Source organism: Manacus vitellinus, unplaced genomic scaffold (genome assembly GCF_001715985.3).
Source record: "Manacus vitellinus isolate BGI_N305 unplaced genomic scaffold, ASM171598v3 scaffold_1_pilon, whole genome shotgun sequence".
NCBI classification, from domain to species: Eukaryota; Metazoa; Chordata; class Aves; order Passeriformes; family Pipridae; genus Manacus; species Manacus vitellinus.
The window spans coordinates 38,057,432-38,081,263 of NW_021939396.1; the positions used below are offsets into that span (position 1 = coordinate 38,057,432).

At 39.7% G+C, this 23,832-nt stretch overlaps 1 protein-coding gene across 4 annotated transcripts; it reads left to right on the forward strand.

The window, feature by feature from the left end:
* Positions 1-7,790: 7,790 nt before the first annotated feature.
* Positions 7,791-21,948, forward strand: LOC103755441 (epidermal retinol dehydrogenase 2). Of its 4 annotated transcripts, none has more exons than XM_008921379.3 (7): positions 7,791-7,890; positions 10,854-11,197; positions 15,596-15,727; positions 16,689-16,788; positions 17,738-17,882; positions 18,448-18,576; positions 19,168-21,948. In XM_008921379.3, exons 2-7 carry the CDS (start codon positions 10,877-10,879, stop codon positions 19,259-19,261), a joined length of 921 nt encoding a protein of 306 aa, XP_008919627.2. In that variant the 5' UTR covers positions 7,791-7,890; positions 10,854-10,876; the 3' UTR covers positions 19,262-21,948. The 4 variants fall into 4 exon arrangements, with proteins under 4 accessions (XP_008919627.2, XP_017935575.1, XP_017935583.1 ...); XM_018080086.2 differs by lacking the exon at positions 7,791-7,890 and adding an exon at positions 7,902-8,021; XM_018080094.2 differs by lacking the exon at positions 7,791-7,890 and adding an exon at positions 7,940-8,052.
* The last annotated feature ends 1,884 nt before the right edge of the window (positions 21,949-23,832 follow it).

Consider the following 23,832-nt stretch of genomic DNA (forward strand, 5'->3'; position numbering starts at 1 on the left):
TTGGCTTTGAGCGATGGAATTAACATGTAAGAGATTTCAAGTCAAGTACAGAAAAATACTTCAGAAATTAAATGAGCAATAGTGAGAAATGCTGACCTTTTGGAAAATATAAGGGACTTACTTCATATTCAGATAGATGAGAAATGACACTATGAGTGCTAAGATCATATCCTGCATTCCAATGGAACCAAAACATGGAAAAAAGTTCTGCCTCTGTAATATTGAGTTGATTTCTTAGGATTTCTATGGGTGAGGTTTCACACTTAGCAAGTGATGTCTGGACAAATAAGATCACAAAATCAAAATCTCCTGTGGCTGTTTGAAGTCAGCTGTGGAAAAAAGTTTTAATTGAGCACCATGTTTCTAGGTTTTCTAGTATAAAACACAATGAAAGATAATACAATACATCAAGATAATACAAATACAATAAAGGACTACAAAAACTTTTCTGTGACAAGCTTTTCCTTAGGATTAGCTGAGAGTAAAAATCTCCTGGACAGGTTTTTTTTCTTTACAAACTTACTTCAGATTTTTTCATCATACCACTTTGTGCTGCTGTGGTATCACATATATCAGCCCTTTGCCACCAAACAACATGGTGTTCAGTTTTATCCATCAATAGCCAGCCACAGGCATTACAATCAGAGCTGAAGTGTGACAACAGGGAATTTTAAAAGAAGAATCTTATATACAATACACAAAGTTACAACATTTTATTGTAGGAAAAATGTATTGGATGCATTTCAAACAAATGATGGCAAACTGAGGTAACAAAATCATCCAAGTGTAAATATAGTAAGTAATATACAACAAAAATATAGTACAACTTAGAAAAAGATTGAGAAGTGTGACTAAAAGAGCTGGACAGGATTTTTTTCCCCCTGCTTATATATTTGAAATGCCTTTTTCCTTAAATTCTCTAATTTTCCTTGAACTCCCTAACTTTCTAACCCAGAGTGCACTGCAATAGCCTCAATAGTACTCAAGACCTCAAAGTCCTGAATACAAATCACCTCCCCAGTTTAGATCAGAATTTTACATCATGAAAACAGCAGCTTGCACTGCATGTCATGTCATGTGTACCACGCAGCACAAGTGGGTAGCCCTGAGGCAAATCCAGAACCACCATGTGGAAATTAGGCCTGTACACCCTTATCTTCTTTTGGGGAGTTGTTCAACCTAAGTAAACTATTATGTATAGAAATCCAAATTTGCAGATGAGGGAGAGTGACATTTAAGTTTGATTCAAACTTGGCAAAGCAAAGGTTATTTAATCTCTGGTTCATCAGATATCAGCTGGATCACTCGGAAAGTAGCAGGTTTGGGGCTCTTCTGAAGTTACCAGGGGAACACAGTGAAACCTTGTCCATGCCAGTACACTCCTGTAAATTCTTCATGATCAATGTTCATGAATGTACATCTTCTCTGAGAAAATAGTTTCACCAAAATGTTTATGTGTGGATTTCCTGTGCAACTGAATACCCTAATAATTTAGAAATTGTAGAGAAAAGGCAAATTAAAACCCAAAAGCACCAATGCTGCACTCTTCCATGTAGCAGAGACTCGAGGGTTTATGTCATTGCATCTGGCAACTAAGTATGATATCAAGGACATAAAAGTTAGCATTAAAATATCGGCAGTTTTTCCCTTCGTAGCATTTTTCTTCAATTTGCAGGCCAACAATTAGTGCAGAGAAATGTAGCAACTTTTACTTCCATCATGGACATTTGCAGCATTATCTCAAGTAAAAAATATACAGCAATCCAAAATAGAGCATCACAAATAGAGCATCACAAGACATGTAAGTATGTTCTGGCATTCACAAAGTTTCACTGAGGGACAGAGGGTACTTTTTGCCTTGTTGAGAGGCACTTCAGAATAGCAAAAAATTCTGATGCTTAATAATCACATGAGCTCACATCCTAGAAAGTATGGTGCAGAGCTGGGAACTCCCATCTGCTTTAGGCCTATGAAAAAACTAAGTAATGAAAGGACATGGGAGCAAAGGATGTTTCCTGTTTTAATGGTAGCTCACAGTGATACAAGTATGGAATGAGGCTGAACACTCAGAGAATTAGTGGCCACATGTTACAGAGTACATTAGAGTATGCTAAAAGTTCTGTACCTCACTGTCCCCAGGATATTTAGCATCTGAAATGAGACAAAAAGCAACAGAATCTGAAAAGAAGGAAAAGCAGAGAAATGAAGACTAGCTCTGGCACAGAATCATTATTACTGTTTCCTTCTCCCCTTATCATTTATCTTCACTTGTAGCCCCTACCATGAAAGGCTGCTCCAGTTTTCCATCAGGGCACAGATCTGCAAGGCCATATGAGGTATTCATGACCACCTTACCTGGCATCTTCCCTCCAACACATGGAGGTTTAAATTAGTTCTTTGGTTTTACCCTGCTGTTTCCATCCCATGTTCTCCTCCAATCCCTGCTTATTCCTGTACTAGAATACACTCTCCCACCACTGCTTTCACATATATTCAATTGTAATCAATTAAAATCTTGCTAACTTTTCTTTCTGTTAGCTGGTTAACAGCTTTGCTGCCTCATTTCCCAGACCTCCGATCTCTTTTGCTAGTTTTGCTTCCCTGCTGTGTCTAATTTTTCTATGTCGGAAACCTTGCATTACTCTTTATTAGGAAGAAATTTTTCTAAGTTCCAGACAGTAGGAAGCTGCCTGACTCTGCTTACTGTTCAGCAAGGATTACAAATTACTTTTTTTTTTCAACTTCTCTCTTTAAATCCATCCCAACAGCCTGTACACATCTGTATTGTAAATGATGTTTCAGCCCAAACTCCCCAGGTAACCATTCACAAATATATGGGGTTTGGTTTGGGCTTTTTTTCATGAAGAAAGGAGAAAAATCTCTTGTGAGATACTTCCTCCTGCAGTACAGGCAGGTTCTCTTACAAATAAGGATACTATGGGGAACACACCATGCACAGATAGGGAAGCCTGTAAAAACAGTGAGCCAAGAGCTACATAACAGCAATCTCTTTTCACCTGACTGTGGTGGGCTACTGATTATCTGTGTTCATAGTGCATCAAAGTTACAGTTTGTGCATTTGCAAATAAAATCCAACTGAGGGATCAGAAAACCTGCACTGCTAGACAAAGCCCTGATTCATAAGAGCACTTGGTCACATACTTACTACGTGAGCATATGATGTAACATTTCTGTATCACACTACAATGCACCTTTTTTTTTTTAATTCAGCTCGCTGTTCTGAATAAAGTGGGTTAGCTCTGGAAGCGGATGGAAGCTCAGCCAATATTGCCTTCTTACACGACTGACATAATGGGCATTCCTGCATGAGTAAAGAACATAATTTCACACACACCCCTGTGTATCATATTACCTGTTGCCAAGCTGAGAGGTAAGAGAGTCCATTCCACACTTTCTCATCCCATGGGAGCTCCAATTAAGTTAGTCTTGTTTTGCAAGCTTTCACTCCTCTTCCCACACAATCCTCTGTGCTGTGTGAACATATGACAGATCTGATTGCAGAGCTAGCCCATATCAAAATATTTTCTTGCAGGGCTTTACTTATCTGTTCTGAGGAGGTTTACTACACTGCAGTAAAATGCTCAGGGAATGAAAAACAATGTATCAGGTCCTGACACTGACTATCATAATGTAAGCACAGTTTAACAAGGAGTGAACTCTGGGGCCTGAGCATCCAAAGGCTAAGTCATGATGGTACTTAGTGCTGGCATGTTCCTCTTCTGATGAGAATTTGTCCCTCTCTCAATTTGATTTGCAAGGGATGCTATTCAGTGCACCAAGCTGCTGCTCACATTTGCTATGCAGTTAGTAAATACTTTGAAGAGATGTTAGTGCATCATATCTCACCTGCTCACCCTCACTAAACAGGACTTGGCACTTTTCCCAGATGTAGTAAATGGGGCACCAGTGGGTAATAGTTTGTCACTTCTCTAATTCCTCTATTTTAAACCTGATGATAGGGGGAACTAGAATTCAATAAACCTCTGTTAGATGGTAAATATGACTCAAAGGAAATGCATATGGTAAATGAAAATTCAGAATTCAACTCAGTCTTTTGTGTTCATAATGATGATTTTTCTGTTTGACTGGAATCTCCTTTGCCTCAGTTGTTTTTCTTCTGCTGGAATAAGAGAAAAACGTCAGTTTTGAAGAACTCTGGCTCAGTGGTGTTTGCCCTGCTTCCTTCAGAGGCAACACAGGAGACATTTGACTTCTATTAGCAAGGCATTAGTTTTTCAAATGAAGACCCACTTCTCTGTGAGCAGTTGCAATGTGTGACTAAGAGCAAGTTTGTTCAGGCTGCAAGTGCAATGACATACCTGCAATTGCTGAAGCAGCTGACAGTGCCACTTACCACAGAATAAGCTGAGTTGGAAGGGACCCATCTGGATCATCAAGTCCAACTCCTGGCCCTGCACAGGACACCCCAAGAATCACAGCATGTGCCTGAGAGTATTGTCCAAATACTTCTTGAACTCAGACAGGTTTAGTGCTGTGACCACTTCCCTGGGGAGCCCATTCCAGTGCCCAACCATCCTATGGGTGAAAATCTTTTTCCTGATATCCAACCTAAAGCTCCCTCGATGTAGCTTCCTGCTGTTTCCTCGAGCCCTGTCACTGATCAAGAAAGTGAAGATATCGGTACTTGCCTCTCCTCTTCCCCTCATGAGGATGTTGAAGACTGCAATGAGGTCTTCTTAGGATTCTACAAATTTCACAGTAGGCATTCAAAGAAAGCAGAAAGATCTGACTGTTTACAAGCATATTACACTATTCCACTTCAGCACCTGGGGTACATGGGGGATAACTGATGCTTTAATATCAAAACATTTATTGCATTTTGAGTGTTCTGGTAGAAAAAAAAGTAGTATGAGAACTCTTAAGAAAATATGGCTGCAACAGCATGACAAGATATTGTTGTTTGGTTTTATTACTCTAAAGTGAGGATGACTATCCAAGTCACCATGCAATTGGATTTATCCAGCTCAGACCAATCCTTACTCTCTATTTGCTTTATCCACGTTTGTTTGACACATCCATAAACAAGATTAAATAGTGGTGAAGTAAGGCAAATGTAATAAAGCTTCTACCAAAGATTCACATGAAGTGTAAATAGCACTTTAGTGCTATTTTTAGTGCTATTTTTAGGTTACACCTGTGCTACTGTTCCAGTAGCAGGAGGCCAATATCTGCCTTACAACAAATGCCAAGTGTTTTCTTGAAGTTAAGGTAGGCCAAAATACAGTACAGCCCTCAGTAAAAAATGGCTAAACTAGGAGTACACTTATGTAGCACAAGTACTTCAGACAAGCAAAAGTGAGAGCACTTACCAAGTCCCTCAATGTGTTCTTATGGCTTGAATATCTTGGGTTCTTTTGAAAACATCCACCAGGATGTTACACAAAACAAACAAACAACACCAATCTCGTGGGGTTGTACACTCCTGGAATTTTGACAGCACTCACAAATTGGTCCAAAAGTAACATGTGGCAAGAGGGAGACATCCTTATCTGATACAAATTAGCGTAGTTCCATTCCTAGACCTGAATCAAGAGTAATGATTCCACTTGGGTCTTCTCTGACCCAAAACTGCGGAAGACGCTCATTTGACATCTTAAAAATGGTTTCTCTACAGACTAATTTTAGTTTTTCATAACAGAGACTAGCAAAGTTGAGCTATCTGGTGAGTTTTGTTTCAGCAAGTTTTATTCAGTGAGTTTATAACATGCAGGAAATCTTTGTACAAGCTGGGGAAAGGAAAAGTCTCCCACCTTCTATCCTCCAACTCCAATCATAAGGTCAGCCTCAATGTTAAATGCTATTACTTACCAAGTTTTCATATAAAGCACATACTTAAACCTTTTTAAAATTAAATGAATAGGGGTCTTTTATGCTTCCTGTTTTTAAGCAAGCCACTGCAAACAATACAATCCACAAAAAGAAAGGAGCAGCCACCAGTGTCACTGTTTGATTATCATTAGCCTCCTGAATGTACTGTATTAATACAATACACTAACTCCCACTAAAATATTCTAATCCAGCAGTTTATTTCTTTTCAGTGAGTAGCTCTTAGGGTGCAGCAGAGTTTAGAGTCAAGAGCCTAGACTCTGATCCAAAGCTGCATACCTGAAATAAAAGACCTTTTGACCTCTTTCAACAATAATTTAAACAGAAAGTGTAGGCAAAGCAAGAAACATATCTGTTGAAACAGCACAGCACCTTACAGACCTCTACTCTTTTTGACTATAGGGACCCATTTATTTCAAGGCAAGCAAGCAACCAAAGAAACCTGCTCCCTCTACAGTATGTATTGCCAAGTGTGCTTCCATCCTTTTTCCTTCAAAGTGATTGTGCACATGAAGTTTTCAAATTTTCTTTGAAGAATACTGGATCAAACAACAGATTTTCAAAGCTTCTCAAGGTAGCTTACATTATTAATTGCTGTTTCACAGCCATTATTAAGCAGTATATTAATTCTAGTGTTTCATAAATATTTGCTTAATTCATCAGATGAAAATAACACTCCAAAAGCTGTGTTCTCATACTTCTACAGAAGTATAACAACAACACAAACATGCCTCTGGAAAGGAGGCATATTAATGATCATGATAATGATTTGCCAAGCAAATGCCTTCAGTCATATTTTTTTCTGTGGGTACTAAACATCTTCTCCTCATACAAACTTTCCTTGAAGTTGTGAATATTCAGTACCTTACAGTTTCAGAGTTCTGCTGGCTAAGGAAGAGCATGAGATAAAAAAAACCCTTCCAAAACAATGCTGCCCTAAGGGATTCAAGCATATGTAGCAGTAAATGCAGAGCATTTCACTGAATTAGCAAACTCAAGACGAATTTATTCTGACCACAGCCAAAAGACATTTTGCAAGCTGGAGTGCTGTTCATTCCCTTGAGAGGACACCACCCTGAAAGGCTCACACTCACCCTGGTGAAACCCCTTTTACACATTATGGCTTCACACAGGGTTTGGCCCTACAGGTCAGGTGATCTCTTCACAACAACCAGGTGTGCAGGTCTCTACATGGAGTTACAACCACCACATGTGTAGTGACTTGTTCACACAGGCTTCCATAAATCCTACACGTCCGAAGCCCAATACTGCCCAACAGTTTTCTTCAGAGTTCCTCTGAAGCCATAATCAGCACCCACCTCTCCTCAGTACGAGCCCTCCAGCACCCCCACTCGTTCTAGGCCAGCTGTGCGAAATCCATCTTCTCCCAGTCGGTCATCTCTCCAACAGAAAAATCTCTCCTTCATAAAAATCAAAAGGACATTATGAATACAAAAAAAAAAAAAAAGAAACCAAGGGAAAGTATGGGGCCGTCGCCCCGAGGGCCTTTGCCCCATAAAGCTGCTCCGTCCTTTGAGTCTGTGGCCCTACCGCGGCCTCAGCGAGCAGCCCAGGGGCCCGAGCGTCCTCACTGCCCCCCGGGGCCGCATCTCTCCTTTCCGGGGGCGACCCCACAGCTCCGTGCTGGGCGCGGAGGGCAGGCACCCCTCCGCCCGCTCCCCCGCCTGGCTGAATGCTGTCCCGCCTCCCGGCAGGCCCTGGCAAACCGCAGCCCCCGGCCCGGCTCCCTGCCGCCGCAGAGCGGAGCGGAGAGGGGCCATGCCGTGCCATGCCATCCGTGCCGTGCCATGCCATCCATGGCATGCCATGCCATGCCATACCATACTATGCTATCCTATGCCATTCCATCTCGTCCCGCCCCCGGGCATCCGGTCAGCCCCGCGCCGGGGCGGGCTGCCGACATAAAAGCAGGGCTGCTCCGCTCCGCCTTGCAGATTTCTCTTCTCCGTCGCCTTGTTGTCGCTCGTATCAGAGCCGCTGTGCCACGCCGGGCAGACGGAGGTACCCACGGTCCTGGGGGAGTTCTGGCCGGGCGGGCGCTGGCGGACGGGACAGGCTGTGTGGTCGCTCGGCGGGAGGAGCGGGGGGCCCGGGCAGCGGCGAGTGCCGGGGAGGCGGCCTGAAAGCGAGTGGTGAGCCGGTTACCGCAGCTGAAAGCTGCCCGTAGGTTTTGTTATGACGCTGATCGGGTTAGCAGACGCTAAGTGAGAGTGAGGTTGTCCGACATCCTCCGGGCGGTGAGGAGGGTATTGCTGCACCTCAGCTCTTGGACAGCCTTGGCTACAGGACCACTGTATTTTTCTGGGATCGCAACCCTCCAGATGCAGTGAGAAAAATTCTTGCATGCCAAGTCCTGCTCAGGTGCCTGCGTGATCAACCTTTAGTCCCTTCGACTAGCAGAGGTGTTTTGCCGTTCAGCTGCCAGCCTCAGTCCTGCCCTTGTGATTTGTGAGCGATGATAGTCTTTAGGAGTCTGTTAGGTCTGCAAGAGCCTGTCGGCTGTGAGTTTTGTCACCGGTACCAACAAGCCTGTGTTAGCTAAGTTATCTGCACTCGAGATCTGTCTGATAAGCCATTATAAAACCTCTGATACTTCACTACTGTGTAACAGCCTTCCACACTTATGTCTGTGTGTATGTAGACATATTAAAAAATAATTCATGGCACCAGAAGTGATCTGAGATCTTATATGTGCCAAAGGCATCTTTGGTTAATTCACCTGGAAATAAATCCCTGGTTGCTTAAGTTGAGGATGCAAAATTGGTCAAGTGAGTTGGTAAATTTAACTGTCTGTATGGATATGCTTGGTTACAGTAGCTGGTATAATTAGCAGTTCTAATGCAGTGAGTGAGAATGGAGGACTCCTGCCCCAGTCAAAGTTGGGTCGGGGGAGAAATGTGTCAGTGGAAATTGTCTCTGAAGGATACAGAGTTGATGTTCTAACCGGAAGTATCCTGTGGTCTGTATGCCTAAACAATTCTACTTCATTAAGTGAAAGTCAGTACTTTTCTGAAAAATCTAATGTCTGTCTGTCCTATACAAGCCTAATATATGATTATTTTATTTAAAGAATTACTGTCCTAAGTTCTAAACTGGGTTTAAGTCAAATCGTCTATTACCTCTGAAGGCAATTGCCTCCCTCAGTTTTCCTTAGGGATTAACTTTAATATCCTTATCTACTCCAGAGTTGCCAGTCCCCTTTCATGTAAATGGAAGGTGTTTTGTTTGGTGCATTAAATTAGTGTAATCAGGCTAAATTCAGTAATTGCATTTATTTTAAAGATTTGTTGCTTCTGTTTTAAACTCAACAAAGAACTTGTGTTTCCAAAAACTTGCTGGTTTTTTTTATATGTATATATGTACATGAAATTTAATGACACTTTTATAACTCTACTTTTGCTTAATCTGTAGTAGCTCTATAGCTATGAGAGCCCATTACAGGACATGTCAATATTATCTCTAGAAAAATATTCCTGTGCTGCTTTGATATTTCTTCCATTTCTTACTGGTGTTACTGCCTCTATGTACATTTTGTCATGTTTTAATGGGAATGAGGAATAGAAAGTATTCAACAGAAAGCATTCTCCCTAAGACTTCACCAGAAAGAAGAACTTGTTTTCCTACCCACGATGTTTTTGACAAATGTTTTTCTGTTATTGGAATAGTTTTAAGATGTTCTAATGTTTCTGCCAGAAAACTTTCTGAAATAACTAGCTGTATTCTAGCAGTAGCTTATCTCTTTTCAAGACTGCCCTTGTTTCCCATGTACCAAATCTGACTCGTGATAACACGTTTATGTCCACATGCTAACTTTCATGAACTTTGCTCAGAGTAGCAGAGATCTAAGTTACTTATTTCCTGGCACTTGTCAAACACAATTACCTATATACATAGATAGCAAAGTTCACTAAGAATGTAAGCAAAGTGGGCATGTAGTGCTAAAGGTTGAAGTGTAAGTGCCAGTGTACTCTACATTTAGCTGAGAAGGAAGATAATAATCCTTCATACTGTAGTTAAGAGATTAAAGATCTCCTTTGACGAAGGGTGCATTTCTTGCATAGCATTCGTATACTGGGAAATAAAATAACATTTCTTCAAGGGCTTAAATGCCTGCTTCGTTTTCATCATTACTGGATGAGTACAGACTATGAGGTTAAAAGCATATCTGAGGTGGTATGATTCAAGCCTATGACATTTGCTTCGTGCAGGAAGGTGAAGAGAAGAAACCCAACAGCTTTGCAGTGAGTTCTTACAGCACTGTGTTCAACTGCAAAAGCAAACTATCCTCAATAGTGGTAGTACAGGTAGTTGAAAAGCTAGGAGTGACAGCCAGTTGTTTACCTGCTGTGTTTTGGAGATTTATAAGGATATTGTCCCTATGCTCATGGGTTTTTGGTTTGTTTTTTTTCGGCAGAGTTGAGACTGTGACTTGTTCTACATATTTTGTGATGACAAGGAGTGCCTACAAAGCAAAAAACGTTGTGATTCTAAAAGCAGAATTTTTCCTTACTAAAGTACTAGCTTATGAGCACTAAAGTTGTTTGTCATGCATTTCTGTTTAAGATGTTCAATGGGTAGATATCACTTTCATTATTATTTTTTTTTATTCTGTTTTATTTTGAGTCCACATTCTATCCGAGCAGAGAATGAAACCCATAACATCAGGGATGGGAAATTTCTAAAGCAAACAAGGGCAGTTGTTTCTTACTGCTGCTGAATTGTAAATGAATTGTGTACTGCATTCTGGAGGAATAACCTGGAGATGAGACAGAACATGAAAAATTGGGTCAGATATGCAGGTGTAAGCCTATACATTTTTTTGAAACAACACCAAAAGTGGGCTAGAGAAAATATTTAGAATGGACCTGAAAATGTGTTTTCAGTTTTGAAATGTTGGCATTGGATTTTTCTCTATGGTTTATCCTATTTGGTAAATGTTTGTTTTTTGGTTTTTTTTTCATCAGGTATCTGAATAAATAGCCTCAAGATGAACTTCTTCCTGGAAACATTAAAAGTCATCGGACTTCTTGTTTATTACTTACTGGAGTCACTAGTGTTCTTGGTTGTGCCTAGGCGGAAGAAGAATGTTAGTGGTGAAATAGTGTTAATAACAGGAGCAGCAAGTGGCATTGGAAGATGCTTATCATTAAAGTTTGCCAGACTTGGAGCCACGTTGGTTCTATGGGATGTTAATCAAGAGGGGCTCAAGGAGACAGTCAGACTGGCCAGAGAAAATGGAGCAGAAAGAGTACACTCTTACATCTGTGATATTAGTAAGAGGCTGGATGTCTACAGAGTAGCTGATCAGGTAAAGTATCTTATTTGTGGCTTTGACACTATCCTAAGATGAGTGTATGCGTGTGTGTTAGATGCATGATTGAGTTTTTTAGTGGCTTCAAAGCAAGAAATTAAGGTTAATTAATTCTGAATGTATTGTGCATTATCTAGTTCAAGAATTCTGTTTTTTAGAGTTGACTTGTGTATCTTTATTCCTTAAAAAGTAAAAAGAGCTGGTTCTCTTTTTCAGTAGCTCCTTTCAGCTGGGTAACTTCTCAACTTCTCAATGTTACCCTTCAGCTGGGTAACATTCAGTTACTGAGCAGGCACTTACTTGTGAAGTGCAGAAAATCAATTTATTGAAGCTAAAGCAGTATTTCAAGTTCTGGCAGCCTTTTGCCAAAATTAAACCCTAAAGACTATACATCGTAAAAAGGATTAACTGCTTAGACAATTTTCAAATAATTCGATGGCTGTGAATAGATTTTTGCAAACTCACTTTGTCTGAATTAATAAATATATCTTGAGGTCTTAAATATTTCTTTCTTTCATTTCTGAAGAGCTTTGTAAACATAGCATGTAGTTAGATATTTTGGGCAGCATAGTAGCATTGCCAAAAGCTAAAATTGCTTAACAGTTTACAGTATAACAACATGTTCTCATTTGCTTAAAATTTGCTAAACTTAACTGTTGGACTAAAAAGTTTCCACAGTGAGTGTTTGCCTGGGGAAAAATTTTTAAAAAAAAAAAAAAGTTCCACTGTCTTCAGGAACATCTATTGGCTGAAGGCTGAACTCAGGTTTTGATGCTCTTTAAGAAGCTCTAGCCTTTTTTCTTTTTCTATCTGTGCAAAAATGATTACAACAAGCTTTCTGATAAGTGAAGCTTATGCATAACTTGCAGCTTGTTAGAGGCTGGTGCTATTGGTTTTTTTATTCCAGTACTTCTGATCATCCTTGGTCCCCCTTGCAGCTCCTTTACACCAGCTGAGCTGGACATCTGCTATCCCTGCAGAGTAGCTGCACATGTCTCTCCACAGGCCTGTAGCTGTGCTTCCTGCTGAACTGGGAGGACTGGAGGAGGAGGGAGTACTGTAGAGTGAAGGACACTGGAACGAAGAAGATGAAAACTAACCTTCAGTTTTGAAGACTTGAGGGCTAACACTTCAGTCCCATGGAGAAAAGCAATAATTGAGCCATTCTGCCCAAATTTAAAAAAGAGAAGCGCATGTAGATTTGTGTGTAACACAGGTTCCAGATGATACAAACAGAGCTAGACAGAGGCAAAGAAGTTGTAATAGGGTCTTGGTGCATGATCCCTCACTTATAACTTTGTCAGTAGTTCACTAACTGTCAGATTCACTAATAATCCTCCTGCTGATCCCAGAAAAGAAAATACCCTGCTAATGTTATTCCAGAAGTGTCACGTCCTGGCGCTGCTGTAGAATCATGCTAGCAACTTTCCCATCTTACAAGTGACAAAAAGACTTTAGTAGTAGTTGGTGCCTTGTGCCACTGTTTACTTAATGCAGCATAGTAGACTTTGGTTTACAGTGCTCAGCATCAGCCTTTGCAAAATAAGATATCGTGGTTCCAGATTCTGGGTTTTTTCCCCTTCTGGTGATTTAGCTTCACACAGTGACTTGGGGTTTTGCAAGACTATAGTGAACTAAATTCATGCAGGCGGGGCAAGATATGGTTGAAAACTTTGTCCACAGTAAAAGCCAAATCTCAAAGCCAAAAAGGAATTTATGTGAACCTTTAATACTTGCTTCATCAGCCACACAGAGACACCTGGAAAAAAAGTTACTAGAGCAGGAAGAGAACCCAAAGGCCCTGCACATGTGAGGTCCTTGTTCCTTTCCTGTACTAACAGGATCAAGGACAGCTTTTGGGTATCAAGAGCTATAGCTTAAAATTTATTTCTAATGTCCCTGTTCCAGAAGTACCCAACTCATAAAGGAATGTGGCCTTCTCTTGTCTACCCCTCCCTCAAGTTCAGCTATACTTAAAAAATCTAGGACCTTGAAAGATGGAAGTAACTCTGTTTTTTGTTCCTTCTACTTGTGAAGAAACAACAGAAGCCCTTTATCATAGTCATGCTGCAAAATTGTATCATGGGTCACATTCAGGATCTCTCTTGCATTGTACTTTTTTACTTATCTGCTGATTTTGTTTCTTGCTTTTTGGTCAAGATGATAGTTTACAGTCAGTCTTCCAGTATTCTAAGAGTCTTCTTTCTTGTGCAGAGGAGCAACAGTAGAAACACACTTCCTGGTGGTATTTCATGCTGCCTATAAAATATCTAGTGTTTTTTAATACCTCTTGTAAGCAGTTATGGAGTTCTAAGAACTCATGGTTCTTAGAAATTTTGGCATTTTGGAATGCTGTTTGGGAATCATGGGAATTGCTCACTACTAAACTTCAATGTAAATGCTTAAGTATAAATGCAGAAACAAACAGAAAAGTGTTTATACCTGGAAAAGATGTTTAATCAGACCAGCTGTTTGCATAATGCTTCCTTTGCTGAGGCCTAAAACACCTGGAACATAATTTCTTGCACTGCATGATTTGAGAGGTTTAATGCTCTGGAGAGTTGGCATTGTTTTTACACATACACACACACTCACTCCTCCACCCCCAGTAGCTAGAGAAAAGGCTTGATAAAGGTCTCTATACTTGGCCTCAAAGCAGAATGTGGAAGCCTGTGCTGAGTATCATGACACTGTCATGCACAAGGGAGGGCTGAGAGAAGTGAATTAAAACAGCCAATTTGCTGAGGAAAGCTGTCACATCTAGTTAATAGGGAAGCAGCATGAACAGAGGTGTTGTAAAGCTGGAATTATTTGTCTGGGTTGCAAAGTGTGGCACTTAAATCTGCTTTGAATTCCATCCAAAATGTGAATATATTTTGTAAGACTCAGCAGAGCCAAGTGGTAAAAGAAGAGGTTGTTCAGGTTTTCACCACTAGTTAGAAATGGCATGATAAAAGTTCTGTTTGCTGTCCTTCTGCTCATCTAATGTGAGTGCCCCAGTCACCAAGTTATGAATTGTACGTACCACATCCCCCAACTCTGTCCTTTTTTTGTTTGCACAAAAGAAGCATGACCATTTATTCAGGTATTTATTTGCCCCAAAGAGTAGATTTGAGGTACTGGTCCAGGTTTCCAGAATTGCTAGATCATCTGACATGAGGCAGTATTAAAACATCCCTCACTAACAAATACATTTATGAGTCTATGCTATTTTTAACTTGTGATGAGAGGTGCATACTCAGGTTGGTGACTGGAACAACTTGTCTGAGGCTGCCTATGGAGATCGTGTGCCACTGCTTCAGAGTATTTAAATTGCTACAACTTTTGGAGAGAGCAATAGACAGATAAGAATATTCGAGCAATGACTGAAGTGGACAGTGGCTCTGGCTGTTGAATTTGTTATATAAGCTATTCTGTGTAATCCTAATTCTGTGTAAGTTGCTCTCTGGGTTTTGTTGTTTGTTTTTTTGAACCCTTGCTTAGTCAACAAACATGAATAAGTTTAAGGAAGATGAGAAAGTTAAGCTAGAATAAAGGGTAGGTGATAAATTACCCTTTAATTCTTTACTGTTATATAGGCTAGCCTATCTGGTCTGCCTGGGCTTTCTTTAGTCACTGTAGGCATCTAGCAAAAGAAGCATGAAGAAGTTAAGGTTCTGTGATCTCCAGTTGTATGGCAAAATGGTATAAAACCAACCTGGTTTCCCAAAACTACTGATCAGTATGTGTTCAGCACTTAATCTGGAAGTCACAAATTAAACCACATAAAGAGTACTTTTTTCTTTTTTTCCCAGATAGCTCAGATGAATTAATTGTACTACAAATACTATATTGAATATTTTCATTCTCCTTTTGAGAACTGGTACAGTATCTTGGTATCAGCTGGCCTGTAGTTGTTCTCTCAAGTGAGTCTGTTCATCAATGTTTTCAGTCTGGAGCTAAAATGAGAACTATACTTCCTCTTACTGAATTAAAGGTATAGGTATTGCTTTTTAGCCAACTTATTTTCTAGGATAGAGTGTACCAGCTTCTAGTCCAGAATTGTTCATTGATTTTAAGATGGATTTACCGTAGAAAAATACTTGTTGCATTCGTTAAGCTCTCTGCAGTAGACACTTATCTGTAACAGTTGTCCCCAGAAACAGAGGTGCTGAAAGCAGAAGCTTGTATGGAGCTGTTGGGACTCCACATCTCCAAAGAAAATCCAGTAGAAAACTCAGATTTTAAAAAGGCATCAGGTGAAAATATGCAGGGACCTGAGGTGTTTGGATCCATAAGAGGATAAGTTTAACTTATTTGAAATGTTTAATATTTCTGTTTGTTAAGTTTTCTTATATAATATTTGGAAAGCATGGTTCGTACTTATTGTAATCTCTTGATGCTTTTTGTTTTTAGGTTAAAAAAGAAGTTGGCGATGTTAGCATCCTAGTCAACAATGCTGGTATTGTAACTGGGAAGACATTTATTGATTCTCCAGATTCACTTGTAGAAAAAACCATGGAAGTCAACACAATGGCACATTTCTGGGTAATACCCGTATTTTCCATATATATATATATAAAACATCCCTCTAACATGTTTTCAGTGTTAATTTTGCCTTTTGGAATTGAGGGAATCATGCAAGGAAGTTGGGTTAGAAACGATGCAAGAAATTGCTTTCTATGCCCTGGAGTCTGTAAAAAAAAAAAAAAAAAAGGTGGAAGAGTGGATCCTTTGAGAACCTCTGGTGTAGGTGGAAGTATTTCACATTTAGAAATGCTCTTAAGAACCAAAGTGTACCATCTTCGAAATTCTGAGTGTAGTCATATGATTAAGCGACATGAAGCAGGCCCATCTGAATAATTGCTGCCCTAGTCACAGAGAAGTGTTCAATTCTGTTAGTGTTCTAGTTGTTTTGTGGTTATGATAGTTTAAGTAAGAAATACCACATGTTCAGATAATGCTCTTAATAATACGTGGAGCTTTTGTTCAAAATTAATAAGCTTATGTGCTTTTTCTTCCTTCCAGGCAAGGCAGATCACCTATGTAGTGTTTCTATCATAAAGAATTGTGAAGAAGATATTAAAATGTTTTGGTTTATTTATAAATAAATTTAATAACAAAGATTTAATTCCTTCAGTAGAAGGAAAACATGAAATTCCAATTTTTGCCATTTTAGAAAATTTACACTGAACACTTCATTCTCGTTTGAAATGTTGCAGTGGTGAGCTGGAAGAAACTTCACAACTAGCTGAATTTATATAGTTAGCTTTCAGCAAGTTATCATCTGTCTTTGGTAGTACTTGTGTGGCTGGAAAAGTCCCCGTTTAAATACCTGAAGGTTAGAGTTCAAACAACAAACTCCACATACACACACACACCCCCTTTCCATAATGGAAGGGGGAGAGCTTCTGTAGGGAAAATTTCTCTAAAAACAACAATTTCGTAATATTATCACATGTAGCTTAATTAGTAAAATGTTACATTGCAACTCTGACTTATATTGCAGACTTACAAAGCCTTCCTCCCAGCAATGATTGCCACTAACCATGGACACTTGGTTAGCATAGCAAGCGCTGCAGGCATATGTGGAATCACTCGTCTTTCAGGTAGTGTATTAAAGCTAATGTTCATTTAGACAATTAGTTTGATTTAAATTCTGCAATCAATACTCATGGGGGAAAAAAAACCTCACAAACTAAATTTGAGTTTCTGGATCTTTCCTTATAGGTACAGCAAATAGTCATACTTTCAAAGCAGCTGACCTTAAATAGACAATTTCTTTAAAAAGAGTTTTCCAGAAGCTCAGTTGTGCTCTAAAACAGGTTTTTCTGCCAAGGCAGTTAGAAGATCTAGAAGCCATATAAAACTTTCAACACTGAGGGTCTCAGTTTCCATAAAGTTAACTTGAGCATTTCTGATAGGGAAGAGGCCACTCTAGATTTAGTGAAAACTCAGAAGGCATTTCTGGAAAATGTATACAAAGGGGGAGGAAAATGAAATAAGGTGACATAGCAGTAAAAGAAATCTAGCCTCAAGGCAGTGATAATGAGGACAAATTGCATTTCAAGTTGAAACCACATTAGAGAGTCTTGAAAACTTAGGTTTGATTATAAGAAGCAAGTACATGGATTCAAAGATAAGGTCTGGTATGAAAAGGTAATTTCATTTACCATTGCTCCATACAAAGTGGAAAAGTGATAGCAGGGATGCAATGAGAGACCCTCTGTCTGCCAGTCTAGAACAACTGTTAATTTAGGAGAGGGAAAGTAATGGAATGAATCACATCAAAGGCAAATTTTATTAGTAACCTAATCCTGAAAACCGTTCCTATTCTTTTGTGAAGTGTTTTATTATTGGACAGTAATTTCCTGCAGGTACTATGTATATATCATTTCAATACTATATTGTGTTGTTATACACTGAAAAAAGAATAGGTGTCTAGTCCATTTACTTACTAGAGCAAAATTTTGTTCTCTGTCAAAAACTGTTAATCTGTTCAGTAAAGTTTAACTTGTAAATTTAAATATTAAAGTGCAATTAATGTTTATTTTACAGATTACTGTTCAAGTAAATTTGCAGCAGTTGGTTTTGCAGAGTCAATTGATATAGAGATGAAAAGTCTGGGAAAGACTGGTATTAAAACCACAATTGTGTGTCCTGTCGTCATAAACACAGGAATGTTTGATGGTGTTAAAACCAAGTGAGTAAACTCTTGTGAGGTTTTTATGCAAGTTGCATGTTTAGTGTGTTACCCCTATTTCCTTTATGAAAATCAGGAGCTAGGCTTTTCTCTGCTTGTGCTGTTTTTAGGGCTTCAGATGGGTGTTAACAGTGACTGGGCAAGCCAAATGTCAAAAGCCTAAGTACTTTACCATTCATTTAAGCTGAAATGTGAATAATTTAGTGTTCTTTCCTCTGCAGAAGCCAAATGCTCTGGTTGTCCTGTCTGGTTTCTAAACCCCCATTCAACTCCTGAAACCAATGTCATAGGTTTGCTCAGTATGTGTATATAATGACAAAATTTATGAGCCGAATAAAAGCCTGGTGTGTCTTAATAGGAGGACTCTGATTTGTCTTGTGAGAGGTCATACAGAGGGAAAATAACAATGTCCACTCACTCTAACATAATGAAGGTTCCGTTGTTCATAGGATTTGTGGTATTTATTTCTTTTTCTAGTTGAATAACTGTAAAATGGAGACTTATTTTGAGTTAAATGTCAATTCAAACCAATTTATATTACAGTAAGAGATGTTTTCTCTTTCAGGTGGCCACGTATCCTTCCTCTGCTGGATCCAGAGTATGTGGCTGAGAAGATAGTCACTGCTGTTCGGCAGAACCAAGAACTGCTGCTGATACCACACACCATCCTTCATGTATTATTTGCTTTGAAAAGGTAAGTTATGACTTTCTTTTCCTCTCTCTCTTTTCTGTCCAGGGATGTTACAGCTGCATGTTTGACTAAATGTACCAGACTTCTACTTGTTGCTGTGACTTTTCATTAGGTTCTGCATATTTCTGGAGGGCTTCTCTTCTTGTTTTGTTTTGTTTTAGGGGTTCGGTCTACCCTTGGACCACAGAACAATGACAGAAATGTCTAACTGTGACTTGCTGACTCCATTAGGGTGCTGTTTTACAGTAGGCTGTAGAGACTGGGCCTGCTGCTCTGTTACTGCATGTCATAGGATCATGGGTTGAAAAAGACCTCTAAGATCATTGAGTGCAGCTGTTAACCCAGCACCTATCTGGTGTCTTGCTCCGGCATTAGGGCATTTATGACTCTGTTAAAAGCCAGGTTGGGATACCAACCTGTCTAATAACTCAGGCTGCCAAACAAGTATAATAGATATTATGAGAGGACCGGTGGGCCAATATTCTAAAGAGTATACTGCCTTTGCCAGTACTAGCTAGGTAAAACTAATTCTGTGATAAAACTGCACAACTCCTCTGATGTCTGTTTTGTTCCTTTCTATCTTCTTCCTTACAGCATTCTACCAGCAAAAGCAACTGTTCTCCTTTTGGACTATTTTGGAGTACTCCATGCAATGGATACCTTCAAAGGTCGACCAAAGAAAGAGTGAAAAAGCACAAAATGCAGAGACTAGCAACTCTAAAGTGGACCTTGCTAAAGGTGGTGATGGGAAAGGTTTGCTTCTCTAGCAGCTGTGAACTTAGGGTGCCTCATTTCTCATTAGTAACAAGATTTAGACAAGTTGCTTTTTAATTGGCACTTAACAGCTTTCATTTAAACTATTTTTTTAATCCAGTGAACTGGTTTATTTTCATCTCATTATGAAAATACATTAATTGAATTTAGTTGCTTTAGTTATATCTGTTTATAATGCCTTAAATATGATCCTCCATCACAAACTACTAATTGGTGACTTTGTGGGGAGAACGGAGCAAGAAGCCTCATGTATTCAGCAGGGAGCCAGAAAAGGCACTAGTGGACCTGACTTCTTGCTGCCATTCAATGAACCATGAGGATGAGCTGTACTGCTGGTATCATTCCCTGGTAAGCTGAAGAATTCAAGAGTTTCCTGAAACAAGATTGTAATTCATACAAATGAAAGTTTTGTGAAATGAAAATATGTGCTGTGTTGATGAAAAAAACATGAAATATATTAATGACATATATTAATATTTGGAGGTGGTGGTCTCCGAACTCACAGATGACTATGGATGTCGGAACAGGGATGGGGAAGGATTTAAATTATGTTTTTGTGCTGCTGATCTACTTTGCCTAATTTATTTTAAAAGCTCATACTATGCAACTTTGTAACAGAAGTCTTTGTATCATTTAGGTGCAGTATTTTAAGAACAATTTGAAATTGTCATCTCCTAAAAAGAATGAACTTGTAGCTATAAAGCATAAGGCCAGTCTAGGTGGGCAATACAATGTCTTGTCAAGTAAGACAACAAGCTACTAAAAGCAAAGGTGGTGTATTGAATAATAGGGGTTTCTCTTGGGATTACTTCAGAAAGGGATGATGCTGATGGAACTGGAGTGAATGGTCTCATTACAGTCATAGCTTGAGTAGTGGCATGATGTTTTGGTTCTCTGAGTTGGGTGGCAGGTTGCCTTGTGTCCACAGAGACTTGTTTTACTTTCCCTTTACTCTTAGGACCATCCATTTATTTTGGACAGATGCTGAGGAGGCCTTGCCCTTTTGAAAAGGGATGCTTAGAAAGCTGAAAGCCCCCTTGGCTTTTTGTAATCCAAAACAAGAAACAGTAATCTTATATGTATGTCATTTATGTAAATGCTGGCTAAGCCCATGTCATGTCACAGTACTCTGCTAGCAATTGGTACAGCAGTTGGAATGGTATGGAGAAAAGGGTGACTTTTTTTAATGGTGGGTCTTTTTTTTTCTTTACATGATGGCCTAGAAACTATTTCATTTCTCTTGTCTATACAATTAGTGAAATATACTAGCAGAGAAAGATTTACTTTACTACTGATGAGCAAGAAACACTGAGTAAAAGAAGTGTGTTAAAAAGTCTTACCTTTATGAGGGATCGATGAGAGCTAGAATTCAGACTGATGAAGAAGGGATTTGTTTCACTCTCAGTTCTGCAGCTTTTCTACCTCAGAATTTCCACTTATTTTATGCTTGAGGAAACAAAAGTTAACAAGTAAAAAATGAGGCTGTCTAAATGTGGTGTCCATACACACATCTCACTGTTCTCAAAGTCCACCACTAATAACTGTGTGATGTATCTGTGTTTTCAGACTCCTCACCTTTTTATACCAATGCACCACATTTTTCCCTTCTGGCTATGAAATACTAGGTATGCAGAATTCTGGAGCAAAGGGGAAGAAAAGTGGGTTATGCATATAAACAGTATGAGTACCAAACTCCAGAGCAAGTAGCTTTTCATTTTTAGTGTCTTTGTGGACATGTTCTTCTGAGCGAAATTAGAAGCAGTGAGTCAGGCAGTGGGATTTGTGGATTCTCAGCAGGTTCAGGTTTGTCACACCACTAGGAGGATTTTACCTGATAATCTGTGCTAGAGAAGTACGTCTCCAAGGGACTACGACTTCACAGAATCGTTAAGCTTGGAAAGTATCTGTGTTCAGTTAAGTTCTAAATATCTCTAAGGTTGAAAACTCTATAATCTCTCTGGGTAACCTGTTCCAGTGTTTGTTCACACTCTTCTTAAAAACAAATAAAATTATGTTTACATTGAATGTACTTTCTTTTTTCTTTTCTTTTACGTGAATACCACTAAGAGTCTGGTTCTGTGTTTTACACCTTCCTTTTAGGTACTTATACACATTGGGCCTGAGCCTTTTCTCCAGACTGAGCAATCTCTGCAATCTTGACCTCTCTTTGTATGACAGGTGTTCCAGTACCTTAATTATCTTTGCAGCCCTTTGCTGGCCTCAGTCCAGTATATTCGTGTCTTTTAGAGACCAAGCTCTGTGGAAGATTGAGCACGTACAATATGTCATACAGAGCTTCACTAGAAAATTTCTGCTGTGCTGGTAGGAGTACAGAAATATTGCTTTTATGTAAGTGTGCTGCTGCCACTTTGAATACTGTGGTCACTGTCAAATTACATCATGTGCCTGGAGGATAATAACCTGTCCTGTGGTGCTTTTGATCTTCCACATCTCCTGAGATGGCATGACAGATAAGTGGAGCTGTATCCTGGAGGTCAAACAGCACAAACAGCTTCCCTGTGTTCAGAAGGTTGCATGGAGTGTTTGGATCTTCAACTGCCATATGAACTTTTTGAGATAAAAGATGGTTTACTTCCAGCATAATAATGGTCTTGATTGACTACTTTCCTGATGCTAAGAGAGATTCTTTCGTCCTGCTTTTAGCAAGAAAACTCATGGAAGGATAGCTGTCAGACCCAAACAAGAAGATAGAACATCAAAAGAAAGAGCAACTCAGTTGTGACAGCATAATGTCTGACAGTAGCCCAGGACTGCTGAATGGTATGTTGGGCAGCTCCCACAAAAGAATTGTTGGTTTCATGACCACTGCTTGAAATATTAAATAGTCTCTTAACAAAAATGACTGGGTCCCAAATTTGGCTGGGATGGCTGTGTTGGCCTAAAAATTAGTGATAGGGTGATTCAAAGACAACGTATGGTATTTTGTTGCCTGTTGTATTTCTTTTAATGCTTCAGAACATGGAGGACATAGTGCCAAGAAAAATTAACTTGATTCTCTGAACAAGACTGAGGAAGAAAGCAAACAAACAAAAAACCAGCAGCTGAGATACAAGTTTTATTATTACTTATTTTATGAATTTGGAAATCATACCCAAGAGCTATATGCACCTCCTTGGAAGCTGGTGTTCATGGTGGTCTGGTCTCACTTCAGGAAGGAACCAAGCAGGTACCTCTTTTCTGGTAACTTTTCCTAGGGGCAGTTGACACCTGTGTGGACTGTGTGCTTTTGCTAAGCAGCTGTTCAAAACTATGGGCTTTGTAAAACAAATACTTTAACAAAATAGCTTCTCTCACTGACTTTTTCTTTACTGTGACAGTCATGAGAGGTGGGTTTGGGTCCACAGTTATCAGATATTCTAGGAGAATGCAGAACTGCTGTCTCTCAGGTGACACTTAAAAGTGTTATTAATGCTTCAATAGGTGGAGGAGCACTACAAACAGTGGCTTTTGTCCACTCAGTGTATGACACACTTTCTCTGCAGTCCTAAGTGTCTCCAGCTTGACCCATACTTTAGCTTCTTGCCAAAGCCACCAAGCTCAGAGCCTGAAGTTGTGCAGACAGCGTATGCCTGAGGAAAACATAGTTTTGTCTAGGGAAGAGAGGTGACAAAATCTTCACACCTTTTTCCTTTGCCCTTGGCACCATTCACACCAGGAATATGAGCATCCTCTTAATTGGGACACAGATGTTCAAGAAAAGGGTATGACAAAGGCAGAAGTTCTATGCCAAGGCGCCTTGCAGTATTTGGTCTGCTGGGTAGTTACTGTTCAATTAAAACAAACCTTGATTATTGGTATAGCTGTGTTGAGAGATGTCACCTTTATCCAAGGTGGCAAATAACTACATCTATCTCAGGAAATGTGGTTCTACAGGCCTTGTATTGGAGTAATGTTCCAGAATCCCTGCCCAGGAGGGAAGAACAACAGAAAAAATGCAGAAGAGGCAGAACCCTGAGACGTATTCTGACATTTCCTCCTTTCTGTGTCTTCAGGTCCAGAGGCAGCATCCCTGGCTTTAGCATAGAAAGAAGAATCAACAGAGCCAGAACACGAGCAGCAGCAACAACGCTGTCAGCAGATGCAGCCAACAGCAAAAAAAGAGGTTCTTACTGAACAAGTGTGACCTGTTGGCACCATAAACTTCATGCCCAGAAGGTGCCATGATTTAGGCTATGAAACCCGGGCGATGGTGCAGTCCCGCTGGGGAGGTACTGCATCACCTGTATTAAGTACCTCACTGCAGAAGCAGCTTGTTCAGGGATTAATGCAGGGTGATTGGTGATAGCTGCAGAATCTATTCAGCACATGGTTTTTAATTATTATTGCCAAGAAGTGGGAATTCTTGTTGGAAGGCTAACATGGAAAGTCTTCTCTATATTAATTTTAGAAAATACACTTTGCATTACTTATTGGTCTATCTGCATATTTCTGGCATGATAATGGTTGACCCTGAAAAATAACCAC